We start from the raw sequence: 22440 nt of genomic DNA, 5'->3' as shown, positions 1-22440 counted from the left end.
AGCCTAGGCTCAGGAACATCACAGTTTATAACCCAGCATACACTGTAGCAAGCTTAGGTGAGTTACTTTTTAACCACTTAAACCCTTTACTTCGTTGTACGTTGAATAGCAAAAATAGCCGATCAACAAGCTCACAACGCAGTATGTCTATCTGTCAGTATATCACTTATTTTCGTCAAATGTTTGCATATTTTTGCTAGTGTTCCCCTATTTTCAGTAGGTTATGTGGTTAAGTAAATGTAAGTAAAAACTATTAAAATGAATTAGCAATTATGGCTTCATTGGCTTGCATGACAAACTTACCTGCCAAGAAATAGCCTAGAATTTCCTGACCTGAGATCAATTTAGTAAGTTATGGCTACATCACAGCACAGCTAGTCTACCATACAAATCACTGTAAAGAAACTTCATTTTAACAAAGCTGATGTACACTGGCACATATGCTGTAACTAATGAACAACTGAAGAATGGTAACAGCAACCATACTGGCCAACAATTCAGTTTACAATGCATTACAACTCTGGGTTTAAAAAGGATTTCACACCAACAGCAGGATAAGCTTAGCTTTACAGTATTTACTATTTACTTTGGTGTGTCCCAAAAAGGTGTCTGCACTGTGACCTACAAAGGTCCCCTCCTTCCCAAGGTCAGCACCAAGTCAAGACAGAGGAGATAAACTAGCCAATGCAGAAGAAGACATGCAATGCATGCACAGAAACATATATATAGTTTACAGATTATACACTGCTATAGCCCTAGAATGACTGTGATCTTACATACATTTCAAGTATTCCAAATACACAGTCATAGATCTCTCTCGGTCCGCCACTGTGTAGTGCCCATCTGCGCGGCCATAAAAGTGCTCTAAACTCCGTCTGTACTCACCCAATAATTAATTCCTAAGACGTCTAGTCATATTTTGTCCTCTAGTTTCATATCCATGTGAAAGTTCTGCCAGAAAACGTGTGTTTAGTCAAATATCTCCACTTATTCACGAGCTGCACACGGACGAGTTCTGTGCGACGCGAGGGGCCAGGAATGATTGCAGCACTGAATATACGTAACTTCCATAAGGACGCACAAATGTTTGGGACACACAATTGGCAGGTGCTTGTGATTGGTGCGGGGTAATGAATCATCACCTGCCAATTGTGTGTCCCAAACATTTGTGCGTCCTTATGGAAGTTACGTATATTCAGTGCTGCAATCATTCCTGGCCCCTCGCGTCGCACAGAACTCGTCCGTGTGCAGCTCGTGAATAAGTGGAGATATTTGACTAAACACACGTTTTCTGGCAGAACTTTCACATGGATATGAAACTAGAGGACAAAATATGACTAGACGTCTTAGGAATTAATTATTGGGTGAGTACAGACGGAGTTTAGAGCACTTTTATGGCCGCGCAGATGGGCACTACACAGTGGCGGACCGAGAGAGATCTATGACTGTGTATTTGGAATACTTGAAATGTATGTAAGATCACAGTCATTCTAGGGCTAACACTGCTACTATGTGATCAGCAAAATTCTTCATGTCTGAGGCCAAAAGACAGATAATATCTCCACACAACTAAAGAATCATATGATATTGTGCTACTACTTTGGGAAGCCAATTCTCAGAATGCTAATTATTTGGTTGGAATGGGTGATTTTCCACTTTCATGGGTCAGTCAGAAAGCAGTTAAGACTGGATCGCAATAGAAGACTGTTTCCATCCCATTTTAACAGAAGAACAGACAAACTTCCGTCAGTAATAATCAGTAATAGTAATTTATCTGAGATTAGGTAGGTAGCTGTGTCCACCTTTCCAATGCAGTCATGTAGTGGACATGAATACATTGGAAAGGTGGACTATAGGGATGAAATGGGTCCCATCTTTCCTTTCTTGATCATTTCATAAATGAATGCCAGAACAAACCTGGTCGTCATTGTACCACCACCACCACCAACAAATAGGAGACATGAACGTCAACATGGGTGTGTCAGCTCAGCTCCGCTAGGGACATACATCATGTATCTACTATCTAATCAAATGGGCTATTTGAAACCAGGAATTCCTGAGTCTGTCTAAAACCTCGGGGTGCAAGACCATCAAAAAACAGCCTGCCTGCAGGCTTGCAAACAGTCCTGCAACTGTATCACTATTTATCCCAGCCATGTTTACTTTGTTTGTTTACAAGCCCCGACGTGTTGTAGTAGTGTTGTCAATCCTGACGAGCGAACTATGGCAGAACTTAAAAAGGAGTGGGAATGTCTCCCTGAGACGATAAGGGCTTTTGTGCCGTGCCTGTTAATGTTCCTAAAAACATGACCCACAGAACCGTGTTAATGGGGTTGGACAAATACAGGAGCAAAACGTTCAAAGCCCCCCAGATTGTCAAGTGTCACGCAACCGCGATCGGGTGCATGCATGTTGTCAAGTTTTTACCTTCAGACAGCTCCAGCTCCAGCTCCGCGAGCTTCTCCCGCACCTCCGCCGGGAGGGTCATCATAGCGATCGCCGGACCGGTGGTGGTGGGCTCCAACATCATCATGAGCAAGCCGCTAGAATTCCTCTCAGCCATGACGGCGGCGCTCCAACGCCGGCGTGAAGCGAACGGGGGGGAGTCGATCGAGACTCCTCGCCAAGAGGTCCGATGACAAGAAAAACCGCCAGCAGCAGAGATCCTCCTGGCTGGGTGGGTCTGGGCAGAGGAGACAGGACGGTGGTGCTGCTGCTGCTGCTTGCTAGTAGGATCGCTCGCTCGTTCCAACGGCATACAGATGTGTGAGAGAGAAAGCCCCCCGTGCGCGTCATGACATGACTTACTGGGGCTCAGACGGCAGACGCTAAGCCCGACACTGCTTGCGAAAGTATATCTTTTTTTTTGCACTCAGGGGGCTAAAAACTTGCCCTTGTCCTTCGTCTCTCGCTCACGTATCCTTGGATTGGGATGAGGAGTCATTCAACTCTTTACTCTCCCCTCCACCACCACGGCGCAGCAGCAGTAGCCATGCCCATTGCATCACAGCAACAGCAGCACAGCAGCCCCGTATCATGCGCGTTCACGTTGCCTGGTGTGTGTGGGAACAGATGTAGTAGTAGAGACGAAGGGCCCTATCTTTGCGCGCCACCCTTACCCCTTATCCCTAAACTTCAATCTTAGCCCTTTTTTACTATTTTGAAAAACATATGAAAATAGTTCAAATAGCCAATCTACAAGCTCACAACGTGTCAATGTAGATCGGCTAGTTGAACTATTTTAAAATGTTTTTAGAAATAGTAAAATATGGCTAATAAGTATAAGTTTAGGGATAAGGGGTAAGGCGGCGCGCAAGATAGGGCCCGCGTCTGCTGCCTCGCTGTCATTTCGCATAACGTGGCTGCCCTCTATTGGCACTAAGCCGCACTGCACCACTAATTTAAACATAAATGGCTTGTAGTGTACTAGATAGACACAGGCATGCATGCCAAATGTGTGACATCTGACATTTTCTGTGCCAACAAAGGTCAGTGGTGAATCTTGATACGTCATGAATTCATAATGTTTTAACAGCCACTGATTAATCACCCAAAGATGGATGGATGGGTGGATAGATAGAAGAGCTGGATAGACCCGTTGTTGAACCAACACTATAGAAATGATTGCTATCAGAATATAGAGCTAATTAACACTTAATTTAACAAAAATAATATCACTTACAGCACCCTTAAATTATAAGTTTTCATTGACAAGAATGGTAGTCCAGTAACTGCCGACTGTGAGGCATTTATCCTCAACCAACAGTTGTTAGAATTAAAGTGAAATGTATATTAAAAAGTAAAATGATACTGTTAATTGTCCTCACTTGGTGATTCTGGGGACATTGGCCTACTGGATTTTATCTTTATGAATGATTTATGTAATAATGGAATCTTTTGAAGTGAAAACAGTGCCAATGATGCATCGAAAGTTAATGGGATGTTGTGTCAGGGTAGAAGGCAGGGTTAAGGATTGGTATTTAAGATAGGCACAGTGCCCTCATACCTGTCAAACTACTTCTCCAAAGTGACACCCACAGCCGGAGCACCTACGATCTGGTACCCCTCACATTTAGCACAAACATGGGAAAGCTTTCATTCTACTACTCTGCCACCATAATGTGGAATGCCATGACATCATCCATAATAGGATGTGAATCACTGGTTTCTTTCAAAACTGGCCTGAAAAAGCATCTGTCAGAAAACTACAGGTGGATATAGATATTAATTCCCATTGAAATGAGGGGTCATACACAGTTTTTCTTTTGTCTCCTCTGTAAATATAGCTATTTGTATTTGTTGATGACATGTATTAATACGTTAATATTCTATGCTCTGTTTATTGAATTGAATACATAGGACCACAATAGAAGCAATTAAGTACCCAGGACTTTTTTATGTTAACCTTTTAGCCTATGTTTTACTGTACCTCCGACCTCCGTGCTGTTTACATTTTCTTGACTAATAAAGTATTCAATTGATAAAAAAAAAAAAAATTGCTGTGGCTAAATCTCTTGTCTATAGCTAATCTATAAAGTAAAAGATTTGTCAACATTTCATGTTAATTTGTAACCTTTATTAGCTTATATATCAGTAAATGAAAAGGTAGTAAGATCACAATGCATTGCTATATCTTTCTATAGAACACATCTTGTATATTAGCTGCACTATGTTCTTCACTGGTTAAAATAAATTAATTAGTATAAATACAAACAATATAGAATGTTCAACAAGGATATCCTTATCTAATGTCATGGCAAATTGTGTACGCTATCTTGCGTTAACATTTCTTACATTAACTTAAAGTAATAAACTTCATACTACAATCACAGATCACACAAAAAGTTGAATAAGATTTACCCCAAATATAGATTCTGTATTTGGATTGTGTTTAATTCCCTTAGTTATGTTCTGTTATTTATTTAACTTGTATAAAAAAGGTATATATATAGTGGACTCTGAAGTAATTAATTGTCTGGAAGATGATGAAGGAAACTTCAACAAGGGGTCTGGGACCTGGGGTCTGGGTCTAAGCCCTCAACCCATTTAGACCTGTTGTAACCAATACGTTGTTATACCTTTCAATCCGGGAGTCACCTCTGTGTCTCATTAGTTGTTGCTATACATATAGCAACACCATTTTTTATTAATATTTTTAGTACGAATTTGAACGTTTTCAAAAACCTTAGGTTAGGTTTTAGAATCGGCCTCAGGTCTAAATGGGTTAATACAGGAGGCCTCCAAATCTTTGTGTGATAGGAACTGTGATAGGAGGATTTAAGTGGTAACATTTCAGAAAAAAATACATATTAATAGAATAATAAGATAATGTGTAACCAAACAAAAGGTAAAGTAGCTGCCCACCACCGTCTGAGGGTTCTAATCCACAGCGGTGCATGTCGAGCGTCTATACGAACACAATTGGCCCATGTTCAGGGGAGGGAAGCCGGGCGGGGAGGGTGATATTTGTCACTACACATACTCCTACGGGCAGGTGCGGCACCTGTCAGCAGGGAGTGTTGGGCTGGAGGAGTAGGACGAAGGCTCTACGTCTACGTCCTCCCGGTAAGGGCTCCTACCTGGCAGGTGAGCCAGTAGGATACATACAACAGCAGTGACAACACACAGAAATGTGTGTGGGGAGGAATCAATTGGCATAACAACTACATTTGGAAGGAAAAAAGGGGTAAAAATAATACATTAATTTACACAACACTGATGATATAGTGCTGTCAAAGCATATGAAGCTATCTTTGAAATCTATGAAAAAGTTTAATCTGCAACATAATTGCATACTAATATGTAGTAGGGGTCCCTGCTTCATCTCTCTCTCAGCCAAGGGGTCCTTGGCCTGAAAAACACTGAAGACCCCTGCTATAAATTATTTAAAAAAAACAGAGAAAGCACACAAATGAATCATGTAAATAAAAAAAACACATTCTTTACAAAAAAGTAAATACAAATAAATAAATACATTTTAAAAAGCAGGTATTGTTGTGGAGCAGTATACTGTCTGCAAGTGAAGTGGGATAAAACGTCTCACTGTTCAGTGTGCTGTTATTGCAATACTTCAGATGATGGCGTGTACAGATTGGACCTTTAAATTGGAGTTGGGTGTTAGCACACTGCAGCGCCAGTAGAGGTCACAATATACATGGTTATACAAGTCTTCATTGGTTAAAGAACTATATAAGTGTCAAGAAAGGACTGTAGTGTGTATAGCAATGATAACCAACATCACCCTTATGGTAAGTACAGATTCTTCCTTAGAGTATGCTTAAGATCAACGTGGTAGCTTTCTGCTGGATTCCTCCTGTTGTGATCGTAGATCACCCCATTCACTTCTGTATGGATATCCACAATATTACTTCTCCTGTAAACATAGAAGAACATCATTTTGTGTGATCTTGTGCACAATAAAAGCACCAACAGAAGCACCATTTCAAGATGAAATTGAATGGCACTCTAATGTTACTCTGACGAAAGTATTTTATTCATGACATTAAAAGTTCTTAATGGGACTGTACATGCCATTACCTTCGTTGCCCCCTCTGAAGGGCACCAGTCAGCGCCTGGAGATAGACCGAGTGGTGGTCACCTTGAGCCAGTTGGAACTCGTCCGTCCAGCAGTGGCTCCACAACACATCGGCATCTGTGGGGACGACCTCCCTTCTGGACGTGCAGTCCCTTCCATCTGTCTCTAGGTCTGCGTCCCTGTGAGCTGCCCTGGAGCGGGCCTGTAGCTCAGGGACACTGTACCTCTGGATGAAAAAGAGTTTGGGCTTGCCGGCCAGCACGGGGCAGGCCTCTGCGTTGAAGAGGTGTCTGACCGAGTCCAAGCGCAGGCCGCAGACGTTTGACTCCGTAGCCAGGAGATCAGTGTCTGTCCCCCGGCTGATGATGCAACAGACAAAGGCGCTGGCGTTGTGGTTCTCTCTCTGTCTGAATATCCCTCTGAGGACTGAGAGCATGTCACCCACAGCCAGCCACTTGTGCAGGACCACCTTAAAATGAAGACTTTTGAACGTGTGTTCCAGCATCTCTGAATGAAAAAGGGAACAATTTCAATACAGTGCCAATATGAGATAATGACATAATTGACAATGCATAGAAACATTTAAACCCTCACTGACAATACACTGACAACATTATTCAAAGAAGCTCCTGACTGCATTGTGGTGTCTCACCTCCGTCACTGCCAACACAGTCTATGATAACGCATATTCCTCTGGGATCAGAATGAAGCTTGTACTCATCCAGTGCACTCTGCAGAGTAAAGGAGCAGGCACAGACATAGTTTTGTAAATATGATCTCACAGACTATAGATGTGGCCTTCTTGAAAGAAGATGACATTATGTAACAGGGTGATCTCCTGCAGAATACAAATTGCACAAAATTACCTGCACGTTTGGCCTACTTTCTAAAAGTACCACCGGAGAAGCAGCAAAGGAACCATGATGTGAATGCACACCTGAAATACAGTGAAAGTATTGCATTGAATCCTGAATGCTTTTTTACCTGTTCTAGGTAGTTTATACTACGGTAACTATAACCCTCTCTCTGTACAGCTGTTTTAAAAGACATATTTATTCTCTTTGACTCTCCTCTCTTTGACCATTTACACGGCAGTCATTTTGCTCAGTATGTTGTAAAAAAGAAGTCCTGATGCTCAAGTTTGACGTAAAAGCAAAATGGCCACTGTGTGCACATGGTCAATTTGCAATGGGGGCATTAACTTGTATCTAATAGGTTGATAATACTAAATGACTACAATAACTTTAAATCAAATAGTTATGCTTCATGCAAATAACCTGGAGAGCTGTACAAAAGTGTCATGCCTCCAGTGAAGGACAGGTAAAACATTGGTGAATAATTAGTACAATGACTTACCAATGCGATGAGAACAATCTGGCCTTTGTTTGTGTAGAAGAGGTAAACAATTTGTGGTGGGATTTGATAACTGCAGAACATGAATTATTTAAAGTAATTAGTATTATGGACATCTGGAGAAAAGGTATACGTATACAGCATTAATCCGTGTAAACATTAATTACTTACAGGAGCTCTGAACCTCTGCTGTTGAATTATTTGACAAGGTACAGCTCTCTGTGTTTGAGGTGCTCCAACTACTGTATGAAAAGCACACATTGGGAGAAATAGCATTATTTTATATAAAGTAACATTAGGTGACAATATACTTGCTGGATTATGTTTTGACATTGTGTCATACAATGAACGGGTCATGTGAAGTTTCTAAGCTGGTTGAGATAGGATCAAATTGTATAATAGTACTTCCTGTATTTCTTTTGTGATTGTATCCCTAAAAGGAGTGTGAAAGTGAAAAACCCAGTAGTGGAAAAAGTTAAATCAGCAGTCAGCACTCACCTGACCTCTGGTACATAGAAACCTTTTTGGCCAGGTCAATCCTGTCAATGTTTCTCAAACATTGCTCTATGAAATCCACCCTTTCAGGTGAAACTTTGTCCAATTTCTCCAGTTCAACAGCAACATCAAGGAAAGTCTGTTACAGAAATTAGGGAGAAAATGACCTTCAGTTACAAGTTAAGTGGATAATACAAAAAATCCCCCACCCACATTGTGCAGAATTGTATTACGTAATCAGGCATACTGGAATTCAGTGACATGCTGGTAGTGACATAATTATGTGAAACGAAACTATATTCTTGCTTTTACCTTGGTTTGGTCTATCTTGTCTCTGGGTAATGTACCACTCAACAAAAATTTCACACTTTTAAGGTCTTCTGTGGCCATATCCTCGCTTAGATCTGACATCAGTACCCTGTGAAAGTTAATGTTTAAGGAATGAGTGATTTATTATAACAGTTTGAATGTTTCTAATATGTTCTTGACTTGTGTTAACACCACAACAAACATTTTATAATGCATCTCTCACCTGAATCTTGACAAAACATGCCTATGCCCCAAATTCCTCTCCACCTCCGCCCTGTTAGTTCTGAGCACCTTCTTCAGAATGTCAAAACGTTTCAGGGCAAAAACCAGTTCCATCAGGAACAAGGGATCCATCTGAACCTCGATCAGCTGCGACTTGATCATCTCTTTCACGCCTGCCACGCTACTGCTGCCTATGTCCAAGCTCCCACACAAGTACAGCGCCGTCCTGCATTCACCTGTAGAGATGGAAAGAGTACTCAAATGTTCTGTAACAAGTAAAAGTCAGGAATTAAAAATGTACTTGACTAAAAGTATAAGTATTGGTATCAAAATGTGCTTAAAGTTTAAGCACATTTTGATACCAATACTTTTAGTCAAGTAAATATACCAAAAGTAGAAAGTACTCATTATGCAGAATGTCCCATTTCACAAGTTTTCAAATGTATACAAATATTTTTTAAAATAGCAGATCTACAAGCTCACAATGTCACCATGCCACCAGGCATTGTGAACTTGTAGATTGGCTATTTTCAAATAGCCGAAATATATACAGTAGGTTAATGTGTCTGTGTTTTGTAATAAAAATCTAAATCTAAAAAGTATACTACTAACTAAAGTTTTCAAAGAATTGTAATGGAGTAAAAGTACAATATGTTCCTCAGAGATGTAGTGGAGTAGAAGTAAAAGTATTGAAAATTGGAAATACTCCACAAAGATACTCCACAAAAAAAAAAAACTCAAAATTGTATAAGTATAAGTACAGTACTTGAGTAAATGTAGCATACTTATACTGTACGCCACTCACCTGTGCTGAGGGCCGCAGTTATTTCATTGATCATCTGAAGGACGTGTACGTTCGCCGAAGCCATGAAGGGGAGAAGCACGGATACACTGAAAGATTAAGATAAAACACAGAAGCAGACATTAAATTAAGCAAGAAAACTGAAACCATATGAAAAAGTCTCAAAATGTCGGCAATTTCGCTATATGGTCAAACTACCGTTAACCTACAATGAGAGATTATTACTATAGTTATAACATTATAAAGTTGTAAGCAATACACTTTTGGAGTGACGGCGCAGCTCTTGTTAGAATTTAACCATTTAATGTCGTGGAGGACTATAGTTTATGTTAAACAGACTTAAAATACATGAGTCAGATTACAGTAGCCTATTATATAGAAATAGCGCAGTAGCCTACCTACCGTTTAGAAGTTAACGCTGAACGACCGGGGACAGATAAGACTTTTTAAAAGAATCATAGGCTATGTGGATTCCAAATTTCCTATGACGCATTTCGACGAAACAGAACAGAACCATGACGAGTATAAGGGAAGTGGTCTTAAAAACCCCAAAGAGAAGTGGTCTTAAACCTAGCCTAAAAAATACTGGACAGGATTAGCTATTATTTTCCAAAGTAAAGAAACAGAAACAGACAATAGATTGCTATGTGTTGCAGCAAGTAGGCTAATCCGGTATCCGGGTCTATAATTTGCACAAAGTGAAAGTGAAACTCATTGCCCAAGGTCGCACTTCACAATCACTCGTGCCCACATGTCCCTAGTGCCCAGATGGTGCCCAGATGGTCTTGGTGCTCAGTTGTCCCTGCTGCCCACCTCTCCAGGTGCCCAGTTATGTCCACCCCTAAGTGCCCACTCGTCCAGGTGCCCACATGTCCCTAGATAGTGCCCAGATGGTTTTGGTGCCCACCTGTCCTGTTACTGTACCTCACCAACAGATCAAAAGAAAATAGATAGCTTGAGGCTAACCATAACCTTTCCTCCGAGGTGGAAAGACTGGTGACGCGAGGTTAACCATAACCTGCCACCAGTTTGCATCCGTTTTTTTGTTATTAATAACTTTATTATCACACACACACACACACACACACACACGCACGCACGCGCGCGCGCGCACACACGCACACACACACACACACACACACACACACACACACACACACACACACACACACACACACACACACACACACACACACACACACACACACACACACACACACACACATATATATTATATTACTTGATATGCAGTGGTGTAAAGTAAGTAGCCTGCACTACAAAGTAAAACTCCACTACATCTCAGAGGCAAATATTATACTTTTACTCCACTACAATTATTTTACAACTTTAGTTACTATAGTTACTTTATAGATTTGGATTATTATTACAAAACTAAACATACATTAACCACTTCAGCCTACTTTGGCTATTTGAAAACAGCCGATCTATAAAGCTCACAACACCTGGCATTGTGAGCTTGTAGAGCTGCTATTTTCAAAAGATTTTTAGACATTTTATACATTTGAACACAAATGGGACATTCTGCATAATGAGTAGGGCTACTTTCTACTTTTGGTACTTTAAGTACATTTTGATACCAATACTTTTGTACTTTTACTCAAGTCAATTTTGAATTCCAGAATTTTACCTGTAAGTGTTTCTACAATTGCAGTTACTGCAATTGTAGAAACACTTACAGGTAAAATTCTGGAATTCAAAATTGACTTGAGTAAAAGTACAAAAGTATTGCTATCAAAATGTGCTTAAAGTTTAAGCACATTTTGATACCAATACTTTTAGTCAAGTAAATATACCAAAAGTTTTTTTTTGCTTGAGTAAAAGTATCAATACTGCAATGCAGTATTGATACTTTTACTCAAGCAAAAAAAAACAAAAAAGTACTTTTCCCACCACTGTTATATCATCAATAGCAGTGGTTCTCAAAGTTGATTCCATGGACTCCTCAGGGCTCCTTTAGTTTAGGGGGTTCTAAATTGACCCTTACACGTCTGTAACTCTGACAGTATACAAATTCCATTTGTATACTGTCAGAGTTAAGAGGAGACTTTGAAATGTAAAGGTTTGAGAACCATCATAGAGTAAAAAACGAGTATGCTTTGGCTCCCCCTTCCTACACCTTAGAGCGCATGTTCCGCCAACGGTGGCCAATAGCAGTGCGTGGTGCTTCAGAAGTGACACAGTGTGGTGGTGGTGGGGAGATCATTGGAAGGTGCTGCTGCATTCATTCTGAGGAGGAGGAGGAGGCGGAGGAGGAGGAGGATATTCGACCTGGCCGTCGTATCGTCCGCCTTGGCAAACCAACCCAAGCCTGCGGTGGATGGTGCGCTTATAACGCCACAGTGACCAGATGACATTACCGTAAAAACGAGGATTCATCTTTTGGGGGTAAGAAGTGTTTAATTGCTGCCCCCCAGGCTGTCGCTATATAATAACGCACAGTAACGGGGTTTCTAAAAGTGGTCGCAGTGGACACATCATCAGCAGCAGTGTTGCCATGCCCGCTTATTATAAGCGACTTTTGGGGGCTTCTTTTTCTGTAAGGTTGCTCGGGAATATCGGTGGTTGAGTCTTTTTTTGGGGGGCTTGTTTCTGAAGTGTAGTTGCTTCCATGTTGTTTAAATCAGTGGTTCTCAACAAAAAAAAAAATCATGTCAAGGACCCCCCAAATTAACATGTATTTGTCCACGGACCCCCATTTGAAAATATTTTGTGCCAGACCCCCATACAAAATTTGTGTTGTTAAAATGATTATTTTTTTGTATCCACATTTTTCCAATATATATATATATATATATTTTTAAATAGCAGATCTACAAGCTCACATCGCGTCGCGATGCAACGCGTTGTGAGCTTGTAGATCTGCTATTTTAAAACAATATGTGGTAGTTGTATATAGGTTTTAAAGGTCTCATGTGGCCTATATAGTAGTCTCTTCTTTTGGGCTTGTTTTCATAGACCTGGCTGCTTATTTCTCTCGCAAAATCTGGCAACACTGATCATCAGACGTGTGTGGATGCTGGATGTTAAACCGATGGAGGAAACATTGGGTTGTTGTTGTCAGCGGTAGAAGCCATAGTCATGTCGGCCTAGTCACGACGTCGCCACCGGGTGACTGACCGGTGACGGTGAGAAACTGGACGATGCCCAGCAGAGCCTGACTGCCTGGTAACGAGCCACCATAGACCTGCGGCTAAAACGGCCAACACACACAAGCTAGTCCACAGTGTTGCCATGTCCGCTCATTATAAGCGACTTTGGGCTCGTTTTTCTGTTAAGTTGCTTGTAAAATATTGGTTAGTTGCAGCCGGGGGTTGCGTTTTTTTTTTGGGCTTGTTGTTTCCTAATGTTGTTTTACTTGTTTAAACCAGTGGGTTTCAAACATTTTCATGACAAGGAGTGGACCCCAACCGACCCCCATATTAAATACGTATATGTCCACAGACCCCCCCCCCCCATCTGAATATATGTTGTGCCAAGTGCCAGCCAGGGATGTTAAAATGTTTCAAACGTTCCGAAATTACATTTTTCCCCCTCCAAGATGTTTTAATTAAATGAAAAGGGCAGATCTACTACAAGCTCTCAACGCGTCGTGAGCTTTCTTTTGGGCTTGTTTTCATAGACCTGGTTGCTCATTTCTCTCGCACAATCGGGCAACAACGCCGAAGCTAGCCCACTCTGCTAGCAAAGCTTACAATACGTAACGTGTCAGGCTTTCCTCCGTGACTTGACCTCCTGCACCGATGTTTGCTGCTATAGCTTCGTTTTTGCACCAACGCACGAGGGTGTCGCTTGCCCAAAATAACTGACCTACAAGCTGTTATAGCTGCCTTGTAGATCAGTTATTCATGGCAAGCGAAACACAGTGGCTTATGTTGTTCACGTGCTTCTTCCCCTTGCTCAGCAGCACGGACGTGGATAGATATAAAACGACGTGTAGAATATAGCGGACACCTTTCTTGCCACTGGTTCTGTTTGTGTTTTTATAATTGCCAAGAAACGTTGTGGTGTTGTTGTTGTTGTTGTGAAAAGGCACCGTCCCAACCTTGAACCTTCCCAATCTCAAAGAGGGGGGGGGGGGGCAAAGATGGAGCTAGAACTGAAGATCCAGATAATTCCATGCCATCTGCTGCTCATTCTCAATCATCATGACGATCCTCTCCTCCTCCTTCTCCCCCCCTCCACTCAGCTCCCCTGACTGCCATGTGTTTGGGGACTATATAGTCTGTCATCGGATTCAGAACAGCCATCTATTTCAGACAGAGAAACTCCAGTTTCCCACTTAATCTAGACTGTCATCCATCCATCCATCCATCCCAGGAGTTGGATTTCTGCTTGTTTCTTGCTCTCCGGCTGCTGTGTGCTCCAAGCAGTTATTGATAAGCCTTTTGGCCTGCAGCTTATTCTGCTCTCAAGTATGGCCCCCAGTAGTGTGCCTGGCTGCCTATGTTCTTTGCCAAGCAGCTCTGAATTGTGTTAGCCAGTATGGTGGAGTCAGTGAATTCACTTATTGTAAAATAAAGGATTGGAGTTGGGAGTCCATTTCTCAAAGACACACAATTCAGCATTTCAGGAGAACCTGTCGACTGTTTTATTATGTCGCTGCAGTTGTGGGGCCGTATGCTATTTATAGCTGAATTGATTGCCTGATGCTTTAGAAGGGCACTTGTTGATGACTTGATAGCTCCTTCAACTCAGTTCACACAGTTTTCCCCCCCATGTTGACAGACATTGCATATTATGTATAGAGGAAAATGGCAGTGTTGTTTCACATCTCAGCTGCTGCTGCTGTTGTACTGTACATACTGTACAACACTGTGACGGCACTAAGCCTTAACATGCTGTACCACAGCACGGCCCAGTGTGTGTGTGCCCTGCCCTGCTCCAACCACTGCTGCCTCCTCCCGCCTCCTCCCGCCCACGGGGGACACACAAGCCTAAGGGATCAAAGCCGTAATTAGCCTGCTATGGATTAGCAATGGGGACTGTTATGTTCTCCACTGTACTCACTCCCACAGAGGCTGAGGATCATACACAGGCAGTGTGATCCCATCCCCCCCCCCCCCCCAATTTAAAACAAATAAATAATCGACATTGCAGTGGTAGTTGTTGTTCCTCCACAGGCCAAGTGAAAACACAGGCCCTAGAATGTTCTCCAACATGACTATTCTCGGGTTACTGTAGAATACTATTTCATAAATTGATTTATGGCTGCAACTATCGATTATATTGTTAGCGATTATTGTTTCCATACATTTTTTTGATTAATTGAGAAGCAATGAAGCAATATAATATAATTTGTGAATATTTTATATACGGTATCAACTGATTTTATATTGACTAAATCGATAAGTCTGAATAACTACTGTAAGCCCTATTTAATACGTTGTTGTACTGCAGTGTTGCAGGCACACAACGTGAGCTTGTAGATCGGCTACTTTGTTAAAAATAAATCTTTTAAAGAAAAAAAATGCAATTGTACAATTTCCCACCACAGTCAATTATTTTATTAAAATACATGGTCATAAAAAAAGATTAATAACCAATTCAATCAAATTTAGATTAACTGTTGCACACCTAAATTGATTGTTGCGTTCCCATTCACTTAATAGTCATTCAATGGGATACTCTTGTGCTTAACATGGCAGTCAGTGGTGGTCATGTCATTAATGTTGCGTGCCGTGCTGACAGCCAGGAAGCTCAGCACGAACTTGACATGTGGCCGTCATGCGGAGAGAATGGCAGTGGTTGGTTCGGCTGTGCTGACTCACTGTGCTGCCAAGCATGAGGTCTATTGACGTGTCTGATATCTCGGTGATATACACTTATCTCTCCTCCCTCTCTGCTTGAAGCCTCGTCTCTCAGCCAAACCAGACATCGCAGTGGTCCTATACCATGGGAGAAGTTCTAATAACCCATTAGGACCTGAAGCAGTTTTCTGAAAAAACCTATGTTTCTATATCAGTGGTGCTCAAACTTTTTCATGTCAAGGACCCCCAAAATGATATGTATTTGGTCCGCCGACCCCCATCTCAAAATATGTTGTTTCAGGGACCCCCCAGAAGCAAAGATTTGAGTTAAAAATGTTCGCTTTAAAAGAATATAAATATATGAATTTGCACCCATTTTCTCGCTTTTTAGCTCAAATGAAAAAGTGACACAGATGCTTCTTCGGGTCTTAATGGGATAAGGAGGTTGAGTACTTTTGCTCCCTAAATGTGGGACTCGCGAGTCCTACTATTAAATGTTATTTTAGGGGTCTGTGTGCTACTGTACTGAGAAGAAAGACGTTGCACCTGTGACTCTGTGTTTTGGAATGTAAGGTCACACCACTGTCTCCGATTTGGCACGGCTCGATGCTTGTGAATATGTCGCCCCAGGGGAGGAAAAAGGCGTTATTTTCATCGTTCAACTCTATCAATTTCTGACAATATTTCATTGTGCCCACAGGCTGTCGTCATATGACTGACTGCGGACGTCAAGAGAGAGTGCTATTGCTGCAATGTAGCCCTAGTCGATAACATGCCATGTTAGAGAGGCTTAAATTGTTAACCTTTAATCCACTACCCTGTGCTGGACAGACATGGTATTGTTACTATTTGATGAAGCCCTAAAGAGTGAAAACTGGTATAGTGGTGGATAGATAATGCAAACATCTCCAATCAGTTCCTCGTCAGGTTGATGGGGAAAGAACTGCTATGGGTGGTGGCACTGCGATTCAATCAGTTTAATGGAAAAACGGTAAAGCCCAGAGTAGCCGCTGTAGTATCGACTGAACATGATCTGTGTTATTGACAAGCAGGGCATGCCGACAACGACACACAGGCCCTCTGCCCATTGGGGACAAGGCTCCCATTTCCATTGGACCCTGGACTATGATCCGTTTTTTTGTTTGTTGGTCAAACTGACTGTGTGTACATATATGTGCTGCAGGATAGGGTGATTATTATTAGTTAGAGGCTAAGTTTGCCTGCCTTTTGTTTTCTTTTTTAGAAGACTAATGGAAGACATTTCTGTTTAGTTATGGGAGTCTCTTGGGCTGACAGTGTTTTTCTTTTCGCTACGTCCATTATTACAACAGCATTGACATGTTTGTTTGTTTTTGTTTTGTTTCCCTCCCGTCCGTCCCTTATCTAACATCTGCTCGCAAAAGCAAGCTGGACTTGATGCGGAAAAAGCAATGCTGATTATAAGCATGTATACCACACTCACTGCTGCGGCACATTTTGATTCAAAAGCCTGGTCTCCCTTCTGACAGGACCAACTGTGGCTCCTTAACGGGAGGAAATGACATCCTGCTGTTGACCCAAGCACAATGGACGTCAGCCTCATACTGTGTGTGTGTGTGTGTGTGTGTGTGTGTGTGTGTGTGTGTGTGTGTGTGTGTGTGTGTGTGTGTGTGTGTGTGTGTGTGTGTGTGTGTGTGTGTGTGTGTGTGTGTGTGTGTGTGTGTGTGTGTGTGTGTGTGTGTGTGTGTGTGTGTGTGTGTGTGTGTGTGTGTGTGTGTGTGCCACAGGCTTTCTATCGTTTTACACTGTCTCACAATACACCAGGAAGTTGAGCATGGTGGGATTGGCAATGTTTCTAACCTGAGATATCAGGTTCTCCTCCTCCTTTGAGTCCCCATTCTTTTCCAGTTCTTTTGGCTTTGCTTTTTCCTCTGCTCTGTGTGCCAGTCACGACTCTACGCCTGCCTGCTGCCTTAACTTGAACACATGCCAGTCCAGTCGATTCGAGCCCAGGAGCCTTTTTAAGTTATTGCCAATAATGTGTTGCGATATGATGATGGAGCCTACGTGAAAGGAAAGTGTAGGCTCTTGACGAAACAAGCCCTGTGAAAATATCAGCTATGGCTGTTAGTAGAATAGCAAGGCTTGTGTTATTATGATACCATGGCTGGGATATTCTTGGGTCTTAGGTAATAATAATAATAATAATAGATTTTATTTGTAACGCACTTTTCATTTACAGGAAATCTCAAAGTGCTACAGAAGGCAATTGCATAAAAACAGAAACATCACACCAGTAAAAGAAAACAATAACTAGGAAACTAGAAGAAAACAAGAATTAAAAACATTAAAAACATGGGGGCATAAAACCAGCTATAAAAATGCTTTGCTAAAAAGGTAGGTCTTTAGTCCTCTCTTAAAACAATCAACTGACTGTGGAGCTCTCAGGTGGACAGGGAGGGCGTTCCACAGTTCGGGGGCGGCCGAGCAGAAAGCCCGGTCGCCCATGGTACGAAGCTTTGCCTTGTGGGTTTTGAGGAGGTATGTGTTTGAAGAGCGGGTGTTGCGGGTTGAGGGTTGTAGGGGGACTAATTCCTTGAGGTAGGAAGGAGCGTTGCCGTGGATGCACTGATGTGTCAGAAGGGATACCTTGTAGTGGATTCTGAAGCAGACGGGAAGCCAGTGGAGTGAACGGAGGATGGGTGTGATGTGTTCATGTTTACGCACTCTCATCAGGATCCTAGCCGCGCTGTTTTGAATATACTGGAGCCTTTGAAGGCTCTTGCTAGGGATCCAGATGAGAAGTGCGTTACAGTAGTCCAGCCTGGAGGAGACGAAGGCGTGGACAAGTTTCTCTGAATCTGCTGGTGTGAGTGTGGGGCGGAGTTTTGAAATGTTACGGAGGTGAAAGAATGAAGTTTTGCAAATGTGTTTGATGTGGGATTCAAAGTTCAGATGGGGATCCATTTTTACTCCCAGGTTAGTGACCACTGGTGAGAGGGGAAGGTCCTGCCCGGAGAAGCTGATGCTGGTTATGGGTGATGTTTTTATTTGGTGTGGGGTGCCTATGAGGATTATTTCGGTTAGGTAAGCCGTCGGGTGGTAATGTCCCTAGGCTGGTGATATTGTATGGGGATGGAGGGTAAGGGACCATTTTCAACATGGTCCAAGCCAGGGAACATGCAGAACCTTTTGGCTTACCAGCCAAAGTGACTAGGAGATTTTAAAAACGACCAGCCAGTCAGACCAATGTTTACCGGCCAAAAATTATAAATAAGCATAATCGGCCACACTGCTTTAAACAAAAATATCCTGTTAGGCAGAATCACTAATTGACAAAAGAAGTTGTTATCATGTATGAAAATAAAAAATAAATAAGGAAATTGGCTCCTAATTCTTTTACACACCAGAGTGGCTGGTTAAAGGTAGGGTAAGTTATATTTCTTTTTTTACAATAAGTTAAATAGCTTTATATTCTTATAGTACTCATTGCTATAGAATGTTAAGTAACTCCCTGTCTCTCCAGCTCTTTAGTAAATAGAAAATGCATTTTCAGGTCGGGATACCAACTTTATCCAACCAGGAGAGAGAACTCACACAGGATACAGATTAAACAAGTGAAATCGGAAGTGATGACACAAAAAAAAGGAAATCGGAACACTGTAAAATTCAAGCGGATAAATGGGTACTCTCTCCTGATTGGCTAAAATTGGCAACCCACCTGAATTTATTAAAGAGTTTGAGAGACGGCGAGCCCCCTGTTACTGAACAAACAAACTATAGCAATGATTACGATCGGACCTTTTAATTTTTTTGTTTTCTTTTGGTTGACTGGTGTTAATTTTGTTCCCTGGTACAGGCTTAATAAGGAGAAATAAATACAAGGTTATTTCAAGTTGTAACCCAGACCTTATCGGCAAGGATAAATGCCTTAACATGAGAAACAAATACTAAATATTTTTTAATTGGAAAGAAAACCCAGTCATTCCCTCCCAATGCTCATTAATGTGCCGGCAGTTGTTGCCAGCAGCAGGCCATCACTGACCAACAAGCTTAATTTCCATTCAGCCTGCTGCAGTGGGATGCACGCACTAAGCCAAAATGTCTATTGTTGTTTTTTGAGGCTGTAGGATGCAATTTGATTTAATGCCCATTATGAAACTCGGGGGGGGGGGGGGCGGGGGGGGGGCAGTGGAAATTGTGGGGCCTAGATAGCTGGGAGGTATGGGATTCTCTTTGCCACATAGCACCAGAGTACCTGCCTACTCTCAGCTCACAAGGCAGGCACACATTTTGTTTTTCTGAATGGCAGGGGAAGAGGAGCACTTGTTTTGGTTCACTCAATGCCCTGTCTTAGTCTCACCCTATGGTCACACTATAACAATAATTTGCACTCACACAAATGCTCCCAATAATATTTTTAGGTCACACAAAGACATTTTGTGGAGCATACATGACCAAAACTGTTGCAATTTCAAGCCCTGCAGTTTGAGCAAGGCTTACTTGGTATTAAATAAGATTATGCATAGCATAAACTTGTTAGTAAAGCATGACTTACTTATGTCGTTAACAGTCAGTCATCAGTCCTCAACTCCAAGAGGACACAATATGGTATTAATCAAAAGTTGTGAATGTCATTGTCATAAAATTAATTAATTTCTGAAATGTTCCTCGGCACACACATGTAATTTGCATACAAGAGAGAAGACTGGATGAGGAAGAATGCACTCTCATACTAACAACATTGAGAGGGGCTGCAAATTACACACACACACACACACACACACACACACACACACACACACACACACACACACACACACACACACACACACACACACACACACCTGTCTTATGAACTGACTGAGTGTAAGATTTTTGTATCTTTGTCTCCCAGTACAGAATTGTTAACTATAATTTCAGATGTCAGAATCTCATGATTTCTGTAGTTAGAATGTATTTGTAAACGACTGTGTAATCTTATCTCTTATTAGCTATTATCAGTACATGGAACAAAAGGTTAACAATGTCATGATGACTTTAAATAAAGTTTAGATAATAGTAAAAAAAACTAAAAAAAACAGCTCATGGTGTCATGGCAACACAATCATTTCAACTGAGAAAACAAATTTAGAGAAATAATTCTAAGCATTTTAATATTTACTTCTGCTGCTATACAATTTTCCTGGGTAGATATTCAAGCCATGCCCTGGACAGTTGATTTCAGAACATGTCGCATTTTTCAGCCCTCATGAGTTTGCAGATATTGAGTTCCAGTCCACTCAAAACTATGATCATTCCCAATGTTGTTTGTGATAATGGAAAATTGCATATGAGAGTATTGTATAGTAATAACACATGGTGATACTGATATACCAATACACTTGATCATTTTCGGCCAATAAAAACAATGCCTGGCTTTTTTTTGTTTTTTTGTTTCAGGCATCTAGGCTAGTAAGCCAAAAAGTAGTGTAACAAGTCATCTCAACATAAAGTTATAAGTGGCAATGTATGAGTGGGCTGAATGGAGATGCAGACTGGCAGTTGAATGAAATCATTGCTACTGCTTTTATAGTTGTACGAAGTCAATTTAATAATTAGTGTGGCAATATTTTCATGAACCTATATCTTGACACGCTTTATTAATTGGCTAGGAGACCTATAGAGCAAAAAGGATAATTATTATGAATTATTTATTTACTGCCTATAAATCTTCTGTTTGGCTACATTTCCTTTTGTAATAAATACATTTCATTTTATATTTTTATTTTCCATTTCGACAGTATTGAAAATCCTACCTTCAGGATTTCTTAATACCCTGCATGCCGGCATACCATAAAAGCTTGATACCAAAGCATCAATTTGACCCATCTGCAATAGGCCAAATTCCTACACTTACGGAATGCCCAGGCCTTTTCATACATATTAACCATATTGAAACTAAACATTAATATACTGTATGTTGATTTAGCAATACATATAAATGTAAAATTGAGACGGTTTTGTGAATTTGAATCCTATATTAAAATTGGCTAATGAGAGGGAGGGCGGATCTCTGACGTCATTCTGACTCACAGGACAGGGACAGGTCTCATTAGAACCTGTGTTCCTTGAGATCCATGTCATTAGTTGTATGACTATCTCAGGCACCATATGTATGTGTGACCTGTGATGTGTTACCTGCCGAAACCTTGGTTTGTTTACTCTGCGTCCGATAATAAAATATTGGCACTTTGGCTACCAGTGTGTGCGGCCACCTTCTTGTCTCTTGAAGACCACTATTTAGTTTATTCTGCCGTTGGCCCGCACCACCATAAGGACTTTGGTGTGCGTAGCGTTCTTGTACACTGTGGTTTGTTTGTGGCTGATTTGTTTGTGGCTGAGTCAGAATGACGTATGTTGTCATAGTGACGTGGCCGTGGTTTGTTTATGGCTGATACTGTGTACAATTTAGCCAGTTGTATGACTATCTCAGGCACCATATGTATGTGTGACTTGTGATGTGTTACCTGCCGAAACCTTGGTTTGTTTACTCTGCGTCCGATAATAAAATATTGGCACTTGGGCTACCAGTGTGTGCGGCCACCTTCTTGTCTCTTGAATACCACTATTTAGTTTATTCTGCCGTTGGCCCGCACCACCATAAGGACTTTGGTGTGCGTAGCGTTCTTGTACACAGTATCAGCCATAAACAAACCACGGCCACGTCACTATGACAACATACGTCATTCTGACTCAGCCACAAACAAACCACGGCCATGTCACTATGACAACGTAAACAAACTACGGCCATGTCACTATGACAACATAAATTGCACATGTGTAACAAAACGAGCGCTCCCCCAGCCCCGACATACAGTACGTGGAAAGTTGAGTGGAACAAAACCAGCGCTCGCTTGTCCTTGACATGAGCAGGGCGTCGAGGGAAACGACAGCAGTGCTCCCTCATCCGTTTTGTAGGTGTTCCCATTGAAGAG

At 41.6% G+C, this 22440-nt stretch overlaps 3 protein-coding genes across 6 annotated transcripts in view; 1 reads left to right on the top strand and 2 right to left on the bottom strand.

Moving 5' to 3' along the window:
- dip2a (disco-interacting protein 2 homolog A) overlaps window positions 1-2982 on the bottom strand; it is a 153067-nt gene extending 150085 nt beyond the window's left edge. The window contains exon 1 of the mRNA XM_080412215.1: window positions 2428-2982. Coding sequence (XP_080268341.1) covers window positions 2428-2758 — 331 coding nt within the window. The 5' untranslated portion in view covers window positions 2759-2982. The remainder of the gene's footprint in view (window positions 1-2427) is intronic.
- A 2939-nt stretch (window positions 2983-5921) lies between these two features.
- On the bottom strand, window positions 5922-10445 carry LOC308073847 (CASP8 and FADD-like apoptosis regulator). 2 transcript variants are annotated; one of them, XM_080413031.1, is made up of 11 exons: window positions 10119-10445; window positions 9720-9805; window positions 8916-9150; window positions 8696-8801; window positions 8387-8522; window positions 8060-8130; window positions 7892-7961; window positions 7402-7472; window positions 7188-7266; window positions 6538-7042; window positions 5922-6373 (listed from the first exon to the last, which is right to left on the bottom strand). In XM_080413031.1, the coding sequence occupies exons 2-11, from the start codon at window positions 9781-9783 to the stop codon at window positions 6244-6246; spliced, it is 1467 nt and encodes a 488-aa protein (XP_080269157.1). In that variant the 5' UTR covers window positions 9784-9805; window positions 10119-10445; the 3' UTR covers window positions 5922-6243. The 2 variants fall into 2 exon arrangements, with proteins under 2 accessions (XP_080269157.1, XP_080269158.1); XM_080413032.1 differs by having other exon boundaries at window positions 8060-8127.
- A 1537-nt stretch (window positions 10446-11982) lies between these two features.
- LOC308073843 (hyccin 2) overlaps window positions 11983-22440 on the top strand; it is a 70117-nt gene continuing 59659 nt past the window's right edge. For 2 of the 3 annotated variants that reach the window (XM_080413026.1, XM_080413025.1), the window contains exon 1: window positions 11983-12122. The gene's annotated coding sequence lies outside the window, so the exon portion shown is untranslated. Of the gene's footprint in view, window positions 12123-12857; window positions 12903-22440 lie in introns of those variants that run through there. The other variant, XM_080413027.1, reaches the window with a different exon arrangement.

This window comes from Gymnoscopelus braueri (genome assembly GCF_963280865.1).
Source record: "Gymnoscopelus braueri genome assembly, chromosome: 18".
In the NCBI taxonomy this organism is placed as follows: Eukaryota; Metazoa; Chordata; class Actinopteri; order Myctophiformes; family Myctophidae; genus Gymnoscopelus; species Gymnoscopelus braueri.
Note: the sequence above shows the minus strand (reverse complement) of the source record. Positions and strands in the feature narration are given on the sequence as shown.

Coding starts and splice junctions, on each gene's coding strand:
- LOC308073847 (XM_080413031.1), bottom strand. CDS start 9,783: ATGGCTTCGGCGAACGTACACGTCCTTCAGATGATCAATGAAATAACT. Junction 8,523..8,695: donor ACAAGATAGACCAAACCAAG/GTAAAAGCAAGA, acceptor TTTCTGTAACAG/ACTTTCCTTGATGTTGCTGT. Junction 7,962..8,059: donor AGCAGAGGTTCAGAGCTCCT/GTAAGTAATTAA, acceptor CATGTTCTGCAG/TTATCAAATCCCACCACAAA.